This window comes from Lepidochelys kempii, chromosome 7 (genome assembly GCF_965140265.1).
Source record: "Lepidochelys kempii isolate rLepKem1 chromosome 7, rLepKem1.hap2, whole genome shotgun sequence".
Classification (NCBI taxonomy): Eukaryota; Metazoa; Chordata; order Testudines; family Cheloniidae; genus Lepidochelys; species Lepidochelys kempii.
This window is the reverse complement of record NC_133262.1, coordinates 105218492-105237365: the sequence shown is the minus strand read 5'-3', so window position 1 is coordinate 105237365 and position 18874 is coordinate 105218492. Positions and strand designations below refer to the sequence as shown.

The following is an 18874-nucleotide window of genomic DNA, read 5'->3' as shown; positions in this document are numbered from 1 at the left end:
TATATTGCTGTCTGCTTGGGTTTTGGGTGCATGTCTCTGCCTGCTTCTACTAACGAACAGATACATCTCCATCAAACAACACCTAACAAAACGCCTCTGTGCACATAGCTCAGTTTCTGACTCGTCTTGCATGAGGCCTGCTCTGTGTTTTGGGCAGTGGCTCCTCCATTGCATCAGCTATGTTATTCCAAAAAAGTAGGTAAGCTGCTCTCACACTTATCCCGAACGAAGGGCATGTATTACACCGACCAATGAGGTTCACTCAACTTCCATCATAATATTTATGAATTTATCCCTTTGTAACACAATATGGCCACTGATTTTCTGCTGGATATTTAGCTGTGTTTATGACGTGTTTCACATTTGACACACAGCATGTAAAGTTGAGGGCTTCTGCATCTAGATAACACTTCACATGAATATACAAATAAATACAAAATCCTCATCCTACATCCACGTGGGATGTCAGAATACATGGGATCCCGTGGAACATATTTTATCTTTGTTGCTTAAGACCGTGTTCAAAGGAAGGATGCTCAGTTATAATCAGATTGGGTAAGCTTTTTGACTTTATCTCGTGACAAAATGTGTGCCTGATCAGAGTTCAAGATAATAGCTGAAGTCTTTATGATTCCCTCAGATATTATGCGTCCATCAGTGTGGAAAACAGTGCCCTTTGCGGGAAACTGTAATAGTCATCACATTTTTAAAAAACAAAAGCTTTCGAAATATCAAGTAATTCATATTTAATGTCTGTGCAAACCAGCTACTCTCTGATTGCTACTTGGGGACAAGTCAAAAGAAAAAATATGAGGGAATGCTAGAAAACAGACCCTGATACCTATAACCCCATTCAGCGAAGCAAAGCAATAATATCCCCAACCAATGGGATATAATTTAACAGCGGTTACCATAAATATATTTAGTAATAGTTCAAAGCACTACGGAAGTGTATCTCATGCTAAGATCTCAAATACTTTACAAATATGAAGCAAACTTTGCAGTATCCTCAATGAGGCTGGTCACGCCTATAATGCTGAAAAACCAACTGTTGCTGTTTATACTGGCCAACTATGGGATACGCTATTGCTGGGGTATGCTATGGAAAATGTAGATAATGATATTGCACCTGAGACTGCCCAGGTTGGATAGGCTATTTAAGTTCTTGTTTCCTCCAGAGATTATTTCTATAGACATAATGCTAATCACAGTTACTACTGTGGGGCCAGTTCCTGTTTCTCCCCACGCCAAGCAAGCCCAGTCTCAGTGCCTACTCTGGAGAAATATGACAGATGGATGGACTAGATTTCCTAAAGTGTTTTCCAGCTTGCATATTTATATTCCCCACCTCTAGTAGCAGCGATGTATGTTAGAAGAACACTAATTTTACATATTTCCTTTTACTCTGAATTATTTCAAGCTAAATTTTATTTACAATTTTCTTTACACCTTTCATTTAAGATCTTTATTCATTTTGAATAAATGAGTTAACTTTAGAATAGTCCCTATGATTTGTAGGATACTGGAAAAGAGGTGAAAGTTTGAACATGGTTAAATTACACTGTTGGGCACTGTGTTATCTTTAGGGTTCATATTCCTGAGGAGTATTATGTAGCCTAAACCTTGGGAAATTAATGGGACTCCTTGTATGAGCAAGGTGAATAGGAGTAAGCTGCAGTCTTATTTGCGATAGTACCACGAATGTGCTGGGCATTTTCCAGCCAGCAGAGTCACTGTCCCAAAGTACCCTCAGTGTGAGCCTTCACTTTATGCACATAAAGACAGACAAAAGATTAGGGAAGAGGAACAACAAGAGGGATTTTCCATACACATCAACAGAATTCACTACAGGCCAGTATTATCTGGTCTGTGTTACTGTCAGCATGATAGGATATTAGATGAAAACCCCAGCTGCCTAAAGTATGAAATAAAAAGCATGTTTACAAGTATTTGGAAGAAAAACAAAGGAGCATTTTCAAGAAGCAACCCAACCTCAAGCAATTCGTCCTTGACCCCATCTAGCTCAGAGTGTCTAAACTCCCTTTGGAGTAGGGCTTTATAGCTGTCCAGTTCCCACAGTGCTTTGCAGTACAGGAAAGAAAATTTAAAAAGCAATTGCTGTCTGGCATCTGGCACAGATGCTGAGACCCCAGGCGCATAGTAATGTCTCAGTAGTTTTGCCATGTTTCTGTTAAAACACAAGTGACTTATGACTAGGATTCTTTAACTGCAGAACATTGCTGGTATCGTTAGCTCCTCCTCTGCAGTTCCTGCCTTAGGATGAGCGTACATTACGTAAAACATCCCTTTTTACATCATAAAAAATATTTTCCAGTAGATCACTGGATTGAACAGTCACACAGATGTGTATACTTTGTAATAATCAGACACGGAGATTACATCCCCACAAGCTAACTGTCCTGATTTAGGAGTGCCAGTCCCATTCTTTTGAACAAAATATTTATAAGTTTGCCCTCTTCATCTCACAAAAAGGTCCCCCAGTCCCTGTATTTCTGTGTTATTAAAAGGTGTAGTGTAACCCACACACCTCCTGGGTGTGGTGTTCTGTCCCACCTAACGAGAGGTTAATGAGTCTGCTCTACAGCCTTAGCTAAGCATGATATGGTTTTTAGCTCATGCAGTAACGGCTCATGAACTGAGGTCCCTGGTTTGATCCCACATGCTGACAACCAGGGTCTGTTGGTATTTCAGTAGCCCTACTTTTCTTCCAAGATTTCCCTAGTTATAGCCTTCACATGTTGACAGGTATGAATCACACAGTATTTTTTAGTAATCTTTATGGGGGAGAATAACACTGATGAATAATTCCACCTTGCTGGAGGGATAGATTGATTGATTTTTTAAAAAAAATCTCCTCTACCTATAAAACTAGGATGCAATAAGAAAACCCAAAATGCGCTTATGAGTTTACTTTGAGAGCTCTTACAAGTAATTTTCTTTGCACTTTTTAGAGTATACTTTTTAAATGACCTAATTTGTAAAACAGTGGCAATTTGAATTTAGCTAAATTAGTCTCCTTTTCACAGCCCCATCCATACAAAGCTTCACTACCTCACCATACACTAAGTCCCTCTGCCTGCATAGCACACACAGATGCAGTGGTGTTTGTGTGGCTTTTCCCAGCTTTATCAAAGATCAGAAGCAAGCCCAAAACAGGAGCAATTTCCACTAATGCTACACCCATGACTTAGCTTTCAGCACAAAGCTGAGCTTTTGGCTCCATCTGCTGAAGGAAAGTTGAAAGAGACAGGGAATAAACAAGCAGTAGCTACTGCAAAATGTGGAGAAAGAAAGCAACTGAGGACATGTTTTTCTCCTTAACTGAAGTAAAAATCAAAGCCAGTAACTTTGCTGTTGAAATACAACTAAGAGGGTTTGTTCCACCATAGACACTTCTGACACGTTCAGGATGTTGTGCGGCAGAGTGGCCTATGGCATAGGCTTAGTATGCCTCAGGACTATGTCAAGGGAGCATACATGCTCAGACATTGAATTTATGGAAGGAAGAGGTAAAGTAACAGGTTCGTTGTCTACTGCTTTTTTTGTATAAGAACCACCTTGAAGAAAATTTCTAAACCAAACTAAAATTCCGGAAAATGAAACAGGAGGGTTGCTTTTTTGTTCTGTTTGGTTTTTTAAAAACAAGACTATCCATTATTTATATCCATAAACTGGAGAGATTACAGCTATGCCTATTAAAGGAGGAACAAGAGAAGCAGAGAGAGAACAATTTTACCAAGGGAAAAATCCATAATGCGCATGCGCACACATAGAGTAGGTGGGAGTCTAACCGTATTATGACTTTGCCCCTTTGAGCAGTGGGGCAGTGGGGAGAGAAGGAATTTTGATATGTCCTAGTGTCATCCTAACTGTTGCTACTATCTTGCTGGAGCGCCCTCCCGAGTCTTTTATTGATGATGAATGGAATATATCCTCTCTGCCTGGGAGGTTCTCCAACATCTTGACCGTCTCCACCCTTTTAAATAAAAGGAACCGAGATGGGGTTAGTTTGCTTTCCTTCTTCCCCAAGTTGTATAGATGTCCTGCCAAGTATGTTTATAGCACTAGCTTAGTAATGATAGCAGGTCTGAGAGCCTTAAACAAAAGGCAGGATGTGTTATGTTTGTTACTAAGTGACTATGATGCATGGAGAAGGTAAACTTCTGTGCTAGGCTCTAGGATCAGACTTGAGATAAAAACATCTGACACCAAACAAACACACAAGTCACTAAGATTTATAGGAATCCGAGGTCCTGCTTCCACCTACTCTCCATGGTGCTACAAGGCTCCATGATTTACTTTTTGAAGGGACTTAGTCAGTCATGGATTATATACCACTTTCTTTCTGTTATACCATTAGCCCTGTTTATATTACCTGGCAATCTTGCACCTCTAAGTGCTATTGACATCAAGCCACACCTTCCGGCATTTTGTCCCTTATCTCCAAACCCAACAATCACCATTATGTCTCTCTCTCTCTCTCAAATACATATTCACCTTTAAGGAAAACTTCACTCTCATTTTTACTCATCCACAGCTGATATTCATCCCATCCCTTTTTCCAAAATAATGTACATTGTGAGGCAGCATAAGGTTCTCTAGTCCTGTTCACTTCCATAAATAACCACCAACTTAATGTTGCCTTTGCAAGATCCGTGTACACCATTTTTATATACTCTGCTACTATTTAGTAGTCCTGGTTCATAGTTAGTAGGAAGTCTTTGCACTGGGCAAACTGAGAAAGGAATTTTTTAAAGCATGAGATGCATGGCATTGACTAACCACTGCCCTACCTCAGTGGGAACTGCATTACATGGTCCAAGAAAAAACGGTTACTCGCCCTCTCGTAACTGCTGTTCTTCGAGATGTGCTGTTCATGTGCATTCCAATCAGCTGTGCGCATGCCACCGTGCACAACAGCTAGAAGATTTTTCCCCCAGCAGTATCTGTAGGGTCGGCCAGGGCACCCCTGGAGTCGCGTCTTTATGGCAACAAATATAGGGCCCTGCCAACCCGACCCCCCCACAGTTCCTTCTTGCCGGGTACTCCGACAGAGGGGTAGGAGGGAGGGTATTGGAATGGACATGAACACCACATCTTGAAGAACAGTTATGAGAACGTGAGTTACCGTTTTTTCTTCTTCGAGTGCTTGTTCATGTTAATTCCAATCAGGTGAATCACAAGCCTAAATTCTGGAGGCGGGGTCGGAGTTGTCCCCCGATTGGAGTATCACTCTACCAAAGGCCGCGTCATCTCTGACCTGCTGGGTGATTGCACAATGTGTGATGAAAGGGTGTATGGAGGATCATGTCGCTGCTCTGACTATTTCCTGGGTTGAGTACCTGCACCAGGAACGCCACTGAAGAGGCCTGCACCCTGGTGAAGTGCGCAGTGATCGGAGGGGCAAGTACCCCTGCCAGGTTGTAGCACTCTCGGATGCAGGAAGTGATCCATGACAAAACACATTGAGAGGAGACTGTAAGACCTTTCATTCTGTCTGGCACAGCCACAAATAGTTGGATGAACTTTTGGAATGGCTTTGTTCTCTCGCTGTAGAAGGCTAACACTCTGCAGACATCCAGCAAGTGAAGCCTCTGCTCCCTACCGCTTGAGTGCAGCTTAGGATAGAACACTGGGAGGAAGGTATCCTGGTTGATGTGAAATTGGGAGACAACCTTTAGGAGGAAAGCTGGGTAAGGCCTGAGCTGAACCTTGTCCTTACAGAAGACGGTGTAAGGAAGTTCTGATGTTAGGCCTTGAGCTCAGACACCCTCCTGGCTGAGGCTATTGCCACTAGAAACGCCACCTTATATGAGAGGTAGAGCAGGGACCATGTCTCCACGGGTTCAAAAGGAGGCCCCATCAGTCTGGAAAGGACCAGGTTGAGGTCCCAAGCTGGGACCGGCTGTCTGACTTGCAGGTATGGCTGACCACAGGGTTGGCGAACACTGACCGGCCCTCTGCTCCTGGATGGAAAGCAGAGATGGTGGCCAAGTGAACCCTTATTGACAACATGGATAGCCCCTGCTGCTTGAGATGGAGAAGGTAATCCAGGATGAGTGGCATAGAGGCATCAGGGACGAATGATACTTGTCCGCCAGAAGTCTTATGTTCACCACCATGTTGGTGCCAGGAGTTCTTAGCCTCGTTTCTTGGTGCCAGTGCGCTGCATGCAGAGGAAGCAGCGCTCAGCATGGGCTCCGCCGACCCGGGATTAGACTGTGGATGGATGGCTGCCTCCATGAGGAGAATTCTGTCTCTTCTCCCGATCCTTAAGGGTCCTCGGCCGAAACCCCTTGCAAATGCAGCATTTGTCTTTTTGGCGACTCCCACTGAAGCACTTCAAACAAGAAGTGTGCGGGTCACTCTTCGGCATCAATTTCCTGCAGACTTCACATGATTTGAACCCTGGCAACCGAGGCATGCCCTGGTGTTGGGGAACAAAATGGAGGGGGGGAACCCCCACCATGGAAACGTAAAGAATCTACTAATACTACTAACTAATAATCTAACTTTATACAGCTGACAGTGGGACACTGCTAAAGGCACTTGCAAAAGCGAGAGAAGTTCCAGCTAGCCATCACCAGTGGTAAGAAGGAACTGAGGGGGAGTTGGGTCGGCAGGGCCCTATATTGGGTGCCAAGAAGGCACAACTTCAGGGGTCGCCTAAGCCAACCCTATGGGTACTGCTAGGGGAAAAATCTTCCATCTCTCTTGCATGCGGCTCATACACACCTGATTGGAATTGACATAAACAAGCACTCAAAGAAGGGAGACTGATTAACCAGGACCAAGGAGTATCCTAGTGAAAGATTAGCAGTGACTATCACATGTGCGTGTTTAATACTATACCCAGCAATTTCCAAAAGGCAGGAAGGATTAGAAACACTAGTCCTGAAGGAAAGTAAAGCAGAAACCTCCAGTGTTAAGGTGGCTGCAAACAGATGGGATATTCATTAATATGAAGGAGCTACTTGGCCATAGCTACTAAGAAAAGCTCTTGTAAGGTTCAAGTTAGACTAATCCTTTTTTAATACATTAACAGTTTTAACTGAACATGGACATTTCTTGATAGAAGATGTATTTATTTTAATGTAAATAAACATCAAATTATAGAAGGATAACAGTTTTAGAATGGCAAACCAAGATCTGTACACTGATTGGTTTCACAATCTGTAAAACAGAACACTGAGATCACATTCTTGAAAACAATGTCTATTATTGTCATACATTCAAGAGATTTTACATACAGAGTATAAGCTGGTCTGTGACACATTTACAGGTAGAACATCCAGTTTATCAAACCTTTATGGTTAGATGCCTTTTTATAAATTGCAAAAGAAGAACAGAAAAATTATGCTATTCTTGATGCTTTGAGGATGGGAGCCAGGATTTCTCGGCATGACAACCAATAGCGTCCACAGCAAGAGATTGAGTCCTACAAGTACTGCATCAAGTGAGATAAAATTCCAAATACAAAGCTTTGTGCAGTTATATAAAAGGGAATGTTTATTATTAAAATATGTGTAAATTACACATTAAACTTTGGCTGAGACCTTCAGCAATTTAAGAGATGTCTACATACAGACTCCTGTCAAGAAGTTTAAGTTAAAGCATACAGTACATAATTGGTTGAATATAGCTTCACTTCTTCATTTGCAAATAGTCACAAGAGATTGGAAATTTCAGAGTCATGATTTACCTTCTTCTGATCCATTAAAATTTAAATACCTAAACATAACTAAGTTTTAGAAGTATAAGTCCTTTAAGATATACGGGAGTGGAGGTTTGCTTTCAGAGTGGGGTCTTTATAGCACATCTTTCAAATGCATCTGCTAGTTGACCCAAGGTGATGTGCTGAAACAACATGTCTTCAGAAAGACAGAATGGTTTTATGAATGATTTCAATGCACTCTCTGATTTCATCCTCCTTGATCACAAGTGGGGGTGCCAGCCTGATGATATCACCATGTGTGGGTTTGGCGAGAAGTCCATTATCACGAAGCCGCAGACACACTTTCCAGGCATCATAGTCTAAAGCCAAAAAAAAAAAAAAAAAAAAATTATGCTACAGCATATTAAATGTCACCATGTTAACTTGTAGTGTGTGGTACCAGACTGCAGCCTCTCTGCTGTCTGGCAGTACAGTAATTAGATTACATACGCAGTGTTCTTTATCTTAAATGGAGTGGCCAGCTATGAGCTACTTCCCAGGTAAATGTTAGGACTGCACACATGGGACAGTGGCAATCCATATTTTATCTCCAGCATAGGTTTTCTGCTATTCTGCTACTGAGAACTTGACACAGAAATAAGATAAAATTTATTCTGGACTATATTGGCTAGATATAAAACAGACCGGAATGGAGCATCCAAAAGTTTTGTCCTCCATAAAACACATATCCCTTGCTCTGATGAGATTACTATCCATCTAGACCCTCTCCTCCTTCCCAAAAAAAAAACCCTGTAATTTTTAGGTGCCCAGATGCTAAAATCTATATATAAACAAAGTGGAGAAAGAGAGAGGAGGAGGGCTGAACAGAGGTTACAAATAAGGTGCATATGATATACCTAAATCAGTGCATTAGGTCTTAAAACTACCAAGGTAACTGCAGTATTTCCCTGCAGCACTTTACCACAGAAAGCAACAGGACCAGAATCAGCAGAAAAAATTAATGAGAGCATATGACAAGCACTACTCTGTATTCTGCACTGGCTTTTAAGCCACTTTCAGGTGCAACTCAAGGTGTTAGTCCCTGGAAACTGATTTTTCTCAGGGGTCATCTCTTCCCCTCCCAATGCCTCATTGTACTCATTTGTGACACTTTACCTCTTTATTCCAGGACTGACAACCTGGGAGTACAGCAGCAATGCATGCTAATAGTGTGCCTTCAACTCTAAAAGCTATTCCCTCTGTGTGTGGCTGGGATTGACTTTCAGGGCACAGTACAAACGACATCTCTATCTGTTCCATCCAGTTTTGTTTGGGCAATTAGCTGGGAGGGTGTTTATTGACAGTGATAAAGATGTGTGATGTCTGTTGCCTATATTGGTTGGATAGTTTAGCATTTGTCATGTCTGTGGGAATTTACAATGGTTGATGTGACATAAACTAACCAGCTTTTTCTGCTTGAAAGTATCTCTTGCCAGAAACATACAGTTGTACGGAGACACTGCCACTGGAGAGTAAGATGAGTTAGCCATGATTTGAAACCCAAGGTGCTGTAATTAACTCATCCTCCATTTCACACAATATCTGCAAGTCAAGTTAAAAACCTGTCACTCACTTTGGTTTGCAACTGGTTGAGAGTTTTCTTACCTTTAGTTTCACGGATAACAATAGCATTTAGTAATCCTTTTCCTCTTACACAGGTCACAATGTCTGATGGAGTCTTCATGAGCTCACTTCTTAATAGGTTGCCCATTGCTTCTGCATTTTCACTTAAGCTTTCTTCTTCAATCACCTAAAAAGAAGTTGAAGCTGAAGATAACTGAAGGGCTTTTTGGTTGTTTCAGTCTCTCTGCTAAGGTGGAATACACCATACTGGTACGTATAAAAATGAAATATTACCAAGTACAGCACTTAGTTTTGGGGTATAAAAAAAACATATCTGCTAGAAAAATCATGGTGGAGGCTGACCATCCAAGCTGATTACTGTACATTAGGAGTCCTTAATACTTCATGCAGACAAGCTGTGGATTGCTCTGAACTTTTAATCTAAACTCTGCCTTCTTTTGCCTGTTACGTTCACTTTTTTTTTTTAACTCCACACAAGCAGGTGGACACTCTTCGAAGACACAATCTATTAATCCATTAATTTTCCTGAATCTATATATTGGACAATACTTTAAAAAAAAAAAAGCTTCATGATTTAGTGGGAAACTTACATTAAATAATTCTTAAAACATGGATTCCTTGACATGATATTGTAACAACATCTGTTTTGAATTGTGACACCACAGATGTTTGAGTAAACTAACTTTATTAGTGTGTAGAAGGATGTTAGTCTATTATGACGACAAAATTTAGAAGCTTTTTTATTAAAAATGGCATAGGAGAATGTTATTTTATTAATACTAATAATTAATAAATATTATTATTAAATAATTAAATAATTATTAATAATTAGTTATTATTAATAACTATTTATTAATAATTACTAAATAATGCCATTGAAATATTTGGTCTTCCACTAGACAAAGCTGATATGTAAAGCATTATCATCCCCAACTTTTTTCTATTGGAATATTTAAGAATTTTAAAACAGTAAAATTAACAGAAAGTAGCAGATAAATTTCTAGCAGTTATTTCAGAATGTGTGTTGTAACAGTCAATATATACAAGTTATAGTAAGCTACCATCAGTTTTCCATTCCTATCTAAACCTAGAATTCAAATGGACAGCACCACTAGAAATGCTGCTTATTTAGTAAAACTTTGAAGTCATTATTCTCCATTGTTTACACTTTAGCAAAAGTCGATGTGTATATCATTGAAACATAAGCAATTTTCCGTTCTAACCCTATCAAATTTAACGTTGTCCCTGGAATTTCAAAACCTTAGCTAGAACCTACATACCTCAAGTGCTGCCATAGCCACACGGCAGGCTAATGGATTTCCTCCGTATGTAGATCCATGTTCACCTGGCTTAATGGTCAGCATAATTTCATCATCACACAGTACTGCTGATACCTAAAAATTGGGAATGTCCATCAATTCATTTGCATATATGTAATGATCAAAATAATTTTACACTTAGACCAGACTTTCTTCAGTACCTAGAAATTGGTAGTTCTCAATCTGCATAGTTTGTTACAAACATCCACATTCCTCTATAAATTCCACATCTACAGATCTGTATAGATGGAGAGGCTGTCTAGCAGTCATATGACACAATATAACTAAGCTTGGAAGAATTAGATTTATATCAGTAAATGTCAGTAAACATTGATTTCACCATGCATACACAAACTGATGAAACAGTATTTTCAGTGATAATAGCAATATACAGATAGGCAAAGAAAGAAGAACTCAGCTTGAGAACTCAGTTTGATGTAAGGATATTTACTTTGACATAATGTTGGCAATTTGTGTTTTAATAGTTTAAAAAGCTTTAACTTTATGAATCAATGTCTACTGTCATTAAATAATTGTCTAATCCCCCATTGTCTTATCCCCCCATAATTTCCTGCAACTGTGAAAATTTAAAAATAAAAAGATAAACTGAAAAAAGCTTAAAAATAAACATTGAAATTATAAAAAATAATCAAGAACAAATTCTGCCAAGCCTATATACAACCCACTTAACTACACAGGTACTGTATAATGTCTTAGTAGATATGAGAAGCACTTTGCATTGTTTAGCATTTGGGGGGATTTTAATATTCAGTATTCTGATTAACAGCTCAGACAGAGCTCCAGTTAGCAGTAATGCTTAATTACTGGTTGTAGCTTTCCTACTCAGCAGGAATTTCATTACATTAGAGCCATTTAAGCCAGTTCACATGGGCATTCTAGACAACTAAAACAAGATCAAGACTAATGCTCACTCAGAAACAAATCTTTAACAAAAGCCATTTTAATGTGTGTGTGTGTGAGAATTTTCTTCAGCTTTCCAAGTTCATTCAGCTCAGCACAGAAATAGCAATGAAATAGTTCTATGAGAATAGGAGCATAGAATGATTAGTACTCTGACACAGAGCAGAATCCTGCCCTTAACATTTGATAGTTACAGTTGTTAAGATAACATTCAATGAGACACAAGTGACATACTCCAGTACTTTGAATGTCAGAACCACTGTACCTTAAATGACCATCATAAGAACTAGGATAGTTCATACCGTTTATACTTATTTGGAAGCCAATCCTCCAAAGAACAAGTCTCAGTGGTTGGCTTGGAAGATGATAGCAAATGGCCCTGCTCTTTTGGCAGGAATACCATTAGTCCAATCATTAATATATAGTGCTTACTATACTAACAGTTGGACAAGCAACTAATAAATTGTGTAAGTCATGAATTTCACCTGTATTTCTAGCAAGTTAGGGTATCTGGTTCAGAGTACCTCATAATTCTGGAAGCAGTTATTCCTATATGTACATCACCTTCCCAAGAATGCCACATATCAGACCAATTTTACATTTTAGTTTGTGACAACACAGTCTCTCCAATATGAGCGGTTAGTTTAAACTGAAACAGTGTTTTGCTACTTACAGGATATAAGCCACCAGAAAGGGCCTTTCCAAGCAGCACCAGGTCAGGTCTCACATTTTCATGGTCAACAGCCAGCATTTTCCCAGTTCTAGCTAAGCCAGTCTGTATTTCATCAGCAATAAACAGAACCTTCACAAAAATTCAACAATGAATGACAGTTTACTCAGATATCGAATTAAGATTTAGACATACTGATCTTTCAGAAAGTTAACACACAACATAGCAAAGTCACCCCAGTTACCTGAAATACCTGCCAACTAACCTAAACCAAGCACCTTTCTTTTGCCTCTGCAAAACTCCTGAAAACCCATTGTTTTCATGACACACTGACTGTAATGACTGCTCGACGTACTATATGGTAATTTTTACATTAAGACTTGTTTTGGGCAGACAAGAATTCTCTTCTACATTTAGCAGATTCCACATTGTTATAACACCTGAAGTTCTATATAAAATAGTTTCACAAGGGGTAATATTTTCAAAAGCCCTCATCATTGGTCTAACTCTACTCCCACTGAAGTTAATTCAGTGACTGCAATGGGAGCAGAAGCAGGCTAATGCTGAGCACTTTTGACAGCCCTAGGTAGTAAGTCTGTTGGTCTTGTAATAAAATAGATTACAAACACTACCATCTTAAATTACTTTATCCGGAGATGCAACCTATAGTCACGTTGCTGCATGGAAAAATGCTCAGGGAGGAGGAGGAAGAAGATGACAGCCTAAGGAGAGAGAAGCATTGACTATGTCTGGAGAAGGAGATAATTGTGTATTATGCATAAAAATCTAATTGCTGGTATTGTATTTGTCCTCACTTTAAAAAGAGGGATTGTGGAGCAGATACTCCACTATGAAGAGGATGCATTGTTTGGGTTTCCGTACAAAATGGTTGAACAGGGAGACCATAAGACAATCGCTGTCAGGCAAAAGAGACTAACAGATGCATGTGGGATATTAATTTTAATTAAGTGCTTTACAGAGGCCTAAAGTAGTACTAGCTATGCATTAATTTTTGGACCACTCTCTTATGAGCTTCTGGAGGAAACCAGAATTCCATGTGCATCCTGATCCCAAATGATGTTATCTGGATGGCAGGATCTGCAATGGCAGCTGTTGTCTCATTGACTCAATTCACTGAGGGGATAAACAGACAATTCCAATAATTTGAGAGAGTGCATCCACTTACACCACTGATTAGCCTGGCCCATTGTGTTTATACGAAATGCAGATCCGGGGTTGGACGCAGTCATGAGTAGCTTGCACCTGTGCCAGTGAACTTTGTCAGTTGTGTTATTTGAAACCTGTCCATTACATGGATAATTAGGAGGTATGCCTCTGGCACCAAGAGACTGAACACAGCTTTTGGCTTGCTAGCATTATTCCTCAACAGCAGCTATATTTCTCGAGGCACAGAATTAATTAAAAAAAAAAAAAAAAAAAAAAAAGGACAAACTCAAATGCTTTACACTTCCATTTCATCTTGACTACTGTTAATACCATGACACACTTGATTTTACTCAGACACATCATGTTAGATCTAGCCCACAAATTTTGATTCCCATCACTATGAAATTTAAGAAGTTAATAATTAGATAACACACTAATGACCTAAGTATTAACTACTACCGCTCCAAAATACTGTAATGGCTTGTCATGAAGAATCTGAAAAAGGCACTGTTAGGCAGTCTCCTCATTTATACTGGAAGAAAACATATGGTTTAATAATACACAAAGGCCTCAACATTTTGACTTAAATGCATCAATTATTTACAAGGGCCTTACAGGCCAAGATTCTGGTAAATACTCAACTTTAGCAGGATGTATTTTAAAGTATTTAGCTCAAATGAATTACTTACATTGTGTTTTGTGCAGAGCTCTTGCACTCCTGGTAGATAACCTTCATCAGGGACAACCACACCTGCTTCACCTTGAATTGGTTCAACCATGAAAGCTGCTATGTTTGGATCCTGAAGTGCACGCTATGAAGGACATGTGGATTGAAAGGAGGAAAAAAAAAATCATTTACTGAAGTTAATCATGGAAATAGATGAATCCCTATAACAGAACCTAAATCTAACCTGAAATTTCTACCTTAGATAAGTATTTTGGGTCACATTAACAATGTATTTTAACATTTATTGGCATGAAGGACTAAAGGCTAGATTTCAGTCTCCAATACCTAAGCATACATCACCATGTGCCTCAAAAAATTAGTCTGTTTGCATGCATAAGAGACTAGAAGACTTAAAAGGGGTTGGGCACCCAGACAAGTGGCTTATCAAATCAGTTAAACATATTAACTTGGTTAACCTCGTGTGAGAGAAAAGCAATTGAACAATAGTAGCTCCTGGATCTCCTCTCAAGAATGGAGCCATTCAAGTGCAGCTTTATCATTCCATAGCACGGTCTGCAGACATGTAAACACAGATTCAAGCCTTAAAAGTTGGAGGAAACTCAGAGACTAAGCATTCATAGAGGGGTTTTGCTACAGCTTTCTCAACAAGCTTTCCCCCATAAGGGTAGAGACAAGGTTAGAACTGGCAAGATTTGTCAGCATTAGGAGAAGTTTTCTTAAGCAAAGACCCAAAAATTGCCAGTATGAGATGCTTGCACCTCAGCCACCCAGAAAGAGATAGTCAGAGCCTCCCATTAATAACACAACCAATGTATGTTTATTATCAGACAAAATAAGTATGAGTTTAAGTTACAGACCACAGCTCAAAGCACCTCCAGAACCTGAACGAAGTTGACTGAAATCAGATAAAAACAGAGCTTCCACCATGAAGGAAGATGATTCAAAATTGGATAGACTATCTTATCCTCAAAGCAACTAAAAATACTGAAAAACTTTGTTTCTGTAAGAATTAAGTATGTAGTCTCAGTCGAGTTCTTAAGAAACAAACATCTCTACTACATCAATCTCCACCTCCTCTCCAAACCACTGGCATCCTTGTTGGCACAGATACCAAACTAACCTCTCACCCCTTTAAGTGTTGTCTCCAGATCATGGCTAAAGTATATGAGAAAGGCAGATGGTAAATCTTGCACCCCACTGAGCTTTACTTGTGTTATGGCTAAATGGAAGCCTTCAGTCTCTGAGGCTATTAATCCAGCATCTAAGATGCACTTATTTATTTGGGCTAACAATCATAGGTTGAGTTTTGAGGTTGTCAGCTCTCAAACAATGCAGGGCCAAGCTTGGCCAGTAGCTTGACGGGAAACCTCCCAAGAAAACCCAGGATGCTGCAAGAAATGGTGCTGGCACTTCAGTTAAGTAAGTAAAATACCACCCCAGCATGGTTTTGGGGGACATTGTGCTATAGGAAGTGACTTACATTCAAATGTCAGGCCTAATCATTTGGCCATTGAAAAGCCATTTGACAGAAAAGTAGGTGAGGGTATTGGGACTAACATCGAAGTTTCAATTTTTGTATTTATTCTGCCTATCCAAATTCCTTCTGCAGTTACAGATATACATGATACTCTTCACTCATGTCATGAACAATCTACTGCAGGTAGTATAATTCTCCCTTTGGGTTCTAAAACAAAAACCGCAAAAAAAACTAAACAAGTACAAAACATGATATTTTGTAGTTATAAACATTTGTTCCAAGGATAAACCATGTTCACTTTCTTTGCATCAGAATTTACTATACCTACAAGGAGAGATTAAGAATGATATTTTAGAGGAAGATATTGTGAAATACCTCAAGAGCTGGAAGGTCATTGTACGGAATTACTTCAAAACCTGGCATAAATGGTCCAAACCCATCATAACTAGTTGGATCTGTAGAGCTAGAGACAGCAGACATTGTTCTGCCCCAGAAGTTCCCAGCTAGAAGGAGGGGGGGAAGAATAGATATTTAACACTTGTAAAGGCATTCAACTGTAGCACTTGGCCGACAGAATTATATGTTTTCAGCTATGAGATGGTTAGAATCACGTAAAGTACACCAGTCAGCCAACAGTCAGTACTGGTGATGCGGCAGCAACCAGACTTCAAGCTGGTTGATTTTTATTTTTTTAAATGAATTATTTAATATCTGAGGCCCTTTGCTAATTTATGAGTTTACAAAACACACTAAGACTATTTCTCTCCCCATTGCTATATGAAAGGCACCAGAAACAAAAAAAAAAAAAAAAAAAAAAACATGCCACATCACAGGAGAAAACAGACGATGCAGGAGAAAAAATATTATGCGAATGTTTAAATTATACACAGAATTAGGGGAAAACATTGTTTAATTTTTGAGATTAACTCAAGCTTTATAAATGCCATGTATTGCACTAAGTATACTATCATCAGTCTTTACAAAGGAGCAAATGCTTGCATTTACATTTTTACAAACGTAAGCACTTTACATTTTCAGTTGTGCAGAACAGCTTTTGCCATAATTACTTGTGGTTTCAATTTAGCTAAGCAGGGCAGACAGAATATTTTCCTCATCTGTGCTAGTTCATTCAAAGTTAAGAAACCAATTGGGAACTGAAAAAGCAAGAAAGCTTGATTTCCTCTTCCAATTTATAAATCAAAATCAGGAGGGAGAGGATGAGATCTACTAATTCTAAGAATTTGAAAGACATGGGGCAAGATTTACAAAGGTAATTAGGCACTTCAGTGCCTAACCTCGTGGGATTTTCAAAAAGCACAGAGGCAGGTAAGGAACCTAACTCCCATTAATTTCTATGGGAGTTAGGTACCTAACCTGTTTAGTACAGGGTAACCAGAAACAATCTGTCAATCCACTAACTACTGATAATGCTTCTTTTGTTTAATAAAACAGCTTTAAAAACAAAATATTTTATAAACGTATTTTTCCTATGTACCCAGCACATTTAGGTAGTTTTATTTAACTAAAAAAAATGCTGTTATACATTAGTTGAATTCTAATTTCCGTCCGATTCAGCTTGACACAAGTCCTGCATTGAAAAAAAATCACCTTGTAAATAAGAAGTGCTTCATTCACCATTTTCTAAATGTAACCCCTGCTTGTAAAAAGTAACAATCAGAATGTATGTTAAAACATATAATTGCTTTAATAAGTGTATAGATATAATGTATCCTTCTCGTTACCAAAAAGTAGTACCAAATATACTGCAAAGAGTATATCTGGTTGCAAATCAACATGTTTTAATAGTTATACCAACAAATGAGATTGAACCTTTCTTTCTGAAAATAAAAAGTACAAATGCAAAACAAGATTAAAATAGATTTAAATCAAGGTTTCCTCCTTGCTGACTTAAATGATAATTAAAAAAAAAAAAATCAGTGACAAAAATTAATCCACTCTTTGTGCCAATTTGCTGGTGTAAAGGGGCCATAAAAGTCAGCAGATTTAGCCAGTTAGGAATCCTGGGGGAAATCCCCAGGTGCTGTAGAGCTCATAAAGCCAGCTGTAGACAGCCTTCCTTCTGGTCCCCAACATAAGGGGCATAGCCAGAACCACCCCTGCACTGCAGCAATGCCTGAGTTCTGAAGACCCCCTGGATTGTTACAGCAGCCATGTTACTATAGTGAGACACACATACATGATCTGTAACCTTGGTTACTACAACTCACGCATCTAGGATCAAAGCACCACACAGCAAAATAAGTTTGAATTGGTATAACATGCCACAGTTTGTCTACTTAACACACATCACCCTAGTGCTCTGCTCTCAGGTCCCCTATCCAGTAGAAAATCCACCTTAAGTACTCTGCCATGGTGTTCAAAACCCTCAAGAGGACTGGCCCTAGCTAGCTGGACATTGTCTCTACAATCCCTCCACAACACTTACCTTTCACAAAGAGAGGGATTATTTCTGTTTTAGATAATTTGCAGGTGCTGAGATATTATGGTGATGGGGAATTCATATAAGTAGAATATGCCCCTCATGATGGGAAAGTACTTGTTAAACTGCACTATTTAAATACTGTAAGTTAAAAATATATGAAAAAAATCAATTGTTTATAACTTCCATGCACTCTGGCATCTGTCTCTTCAGAGGACAATGTATTACTAAACTCCAGACTTTAAAAAGCATTTATAAACTTACTTGCATTCAATTAGGCTACAAAAGCATAACTATTGATTAGAGCTGGGCGAATAACAGATTTTTCGGTTCACTGGCAATTCTGAAAAAATAAAAAAAATGTTTGTTTTGGGTCAAATGAAACGTTTCCTTCAACCAAAATAAAATGTTTTGTTTAGATTTCAAGCATTTTTAATTATGTTTGGGGGGGAAGGGTTAAATAAAGTTAAAGGGAAATCTGAAATGGAAAGTTGTTTACAAAGTGTCAGAACAAAATATTTTCATTTTTACTGGATTTTTTTTAAGGTTTTTTCAACTGAAACAATTTGATGAAATTGACATAACCTTACAAAATGTTTGTGCCACTGAATCTGCATTTTTCACCAAAAAGAGTTGTGCAAAAAATTTCACCCATCTCTACTAATGATTCAAAGATTTATGGTTTAAGCACCATGTGCACCAAGTGCCAGAAGTAGTCTTAAAACTTTTCTACTACTGCAGTTGTCAAAAGATAAATTTAACAAAATCATTGCCTGACATTTTAATATTGTTTTAAAACAGCATTCTGTGACCAAAGGGAGCCAAAGTTCAGTAATTATAGCTATACAGAAACGAGATTTTTTTACGCTATGT

General features: G+C 38.9%; 1 protein-coding gene across 5 annotated transcripts in view; it reads right to left on the bottom strand.

Annotated features, from left to right (window-relative positions):
• Nucleotides 1-7085: 7085 nt before the first annotated feature.
• Nucleotides 7086-18874, bottom strand: part of OAT (ornithine aminotransferase) — a 30759-nt gene continuing 18970 nt past the window's right edge. For all 5 annotated transcript variants that reach the window (XM_073354122.1, XM_073354124.1, XM_073354123.1 and 2 more), the window contains 6 exons: nt 15937-16064; nt 14086-14208; nt 12233-12361; nt 10600-10713; nt 9341-9485; nt 7086-8055 (listed from right to left, as the gene is read on the bottom strand). In XM_073354122.1, the coding sequence (XP_073210223.1) occupies nt 7895-8055; nt 9341-9485; nt 10600-10713; nt 12233-12361; nt 14086-14208; nt 15937-16064 (800 nt within the window). In that variant the 3' untranslated portion in view covers nt 7086-7894. The remainder of the gene's footprint in view (nt 8056-9340; nt 9486-10599; nt 10714-12232; nt 12362-14085; nt 14209-15936; nt 16065-18874) is intronic.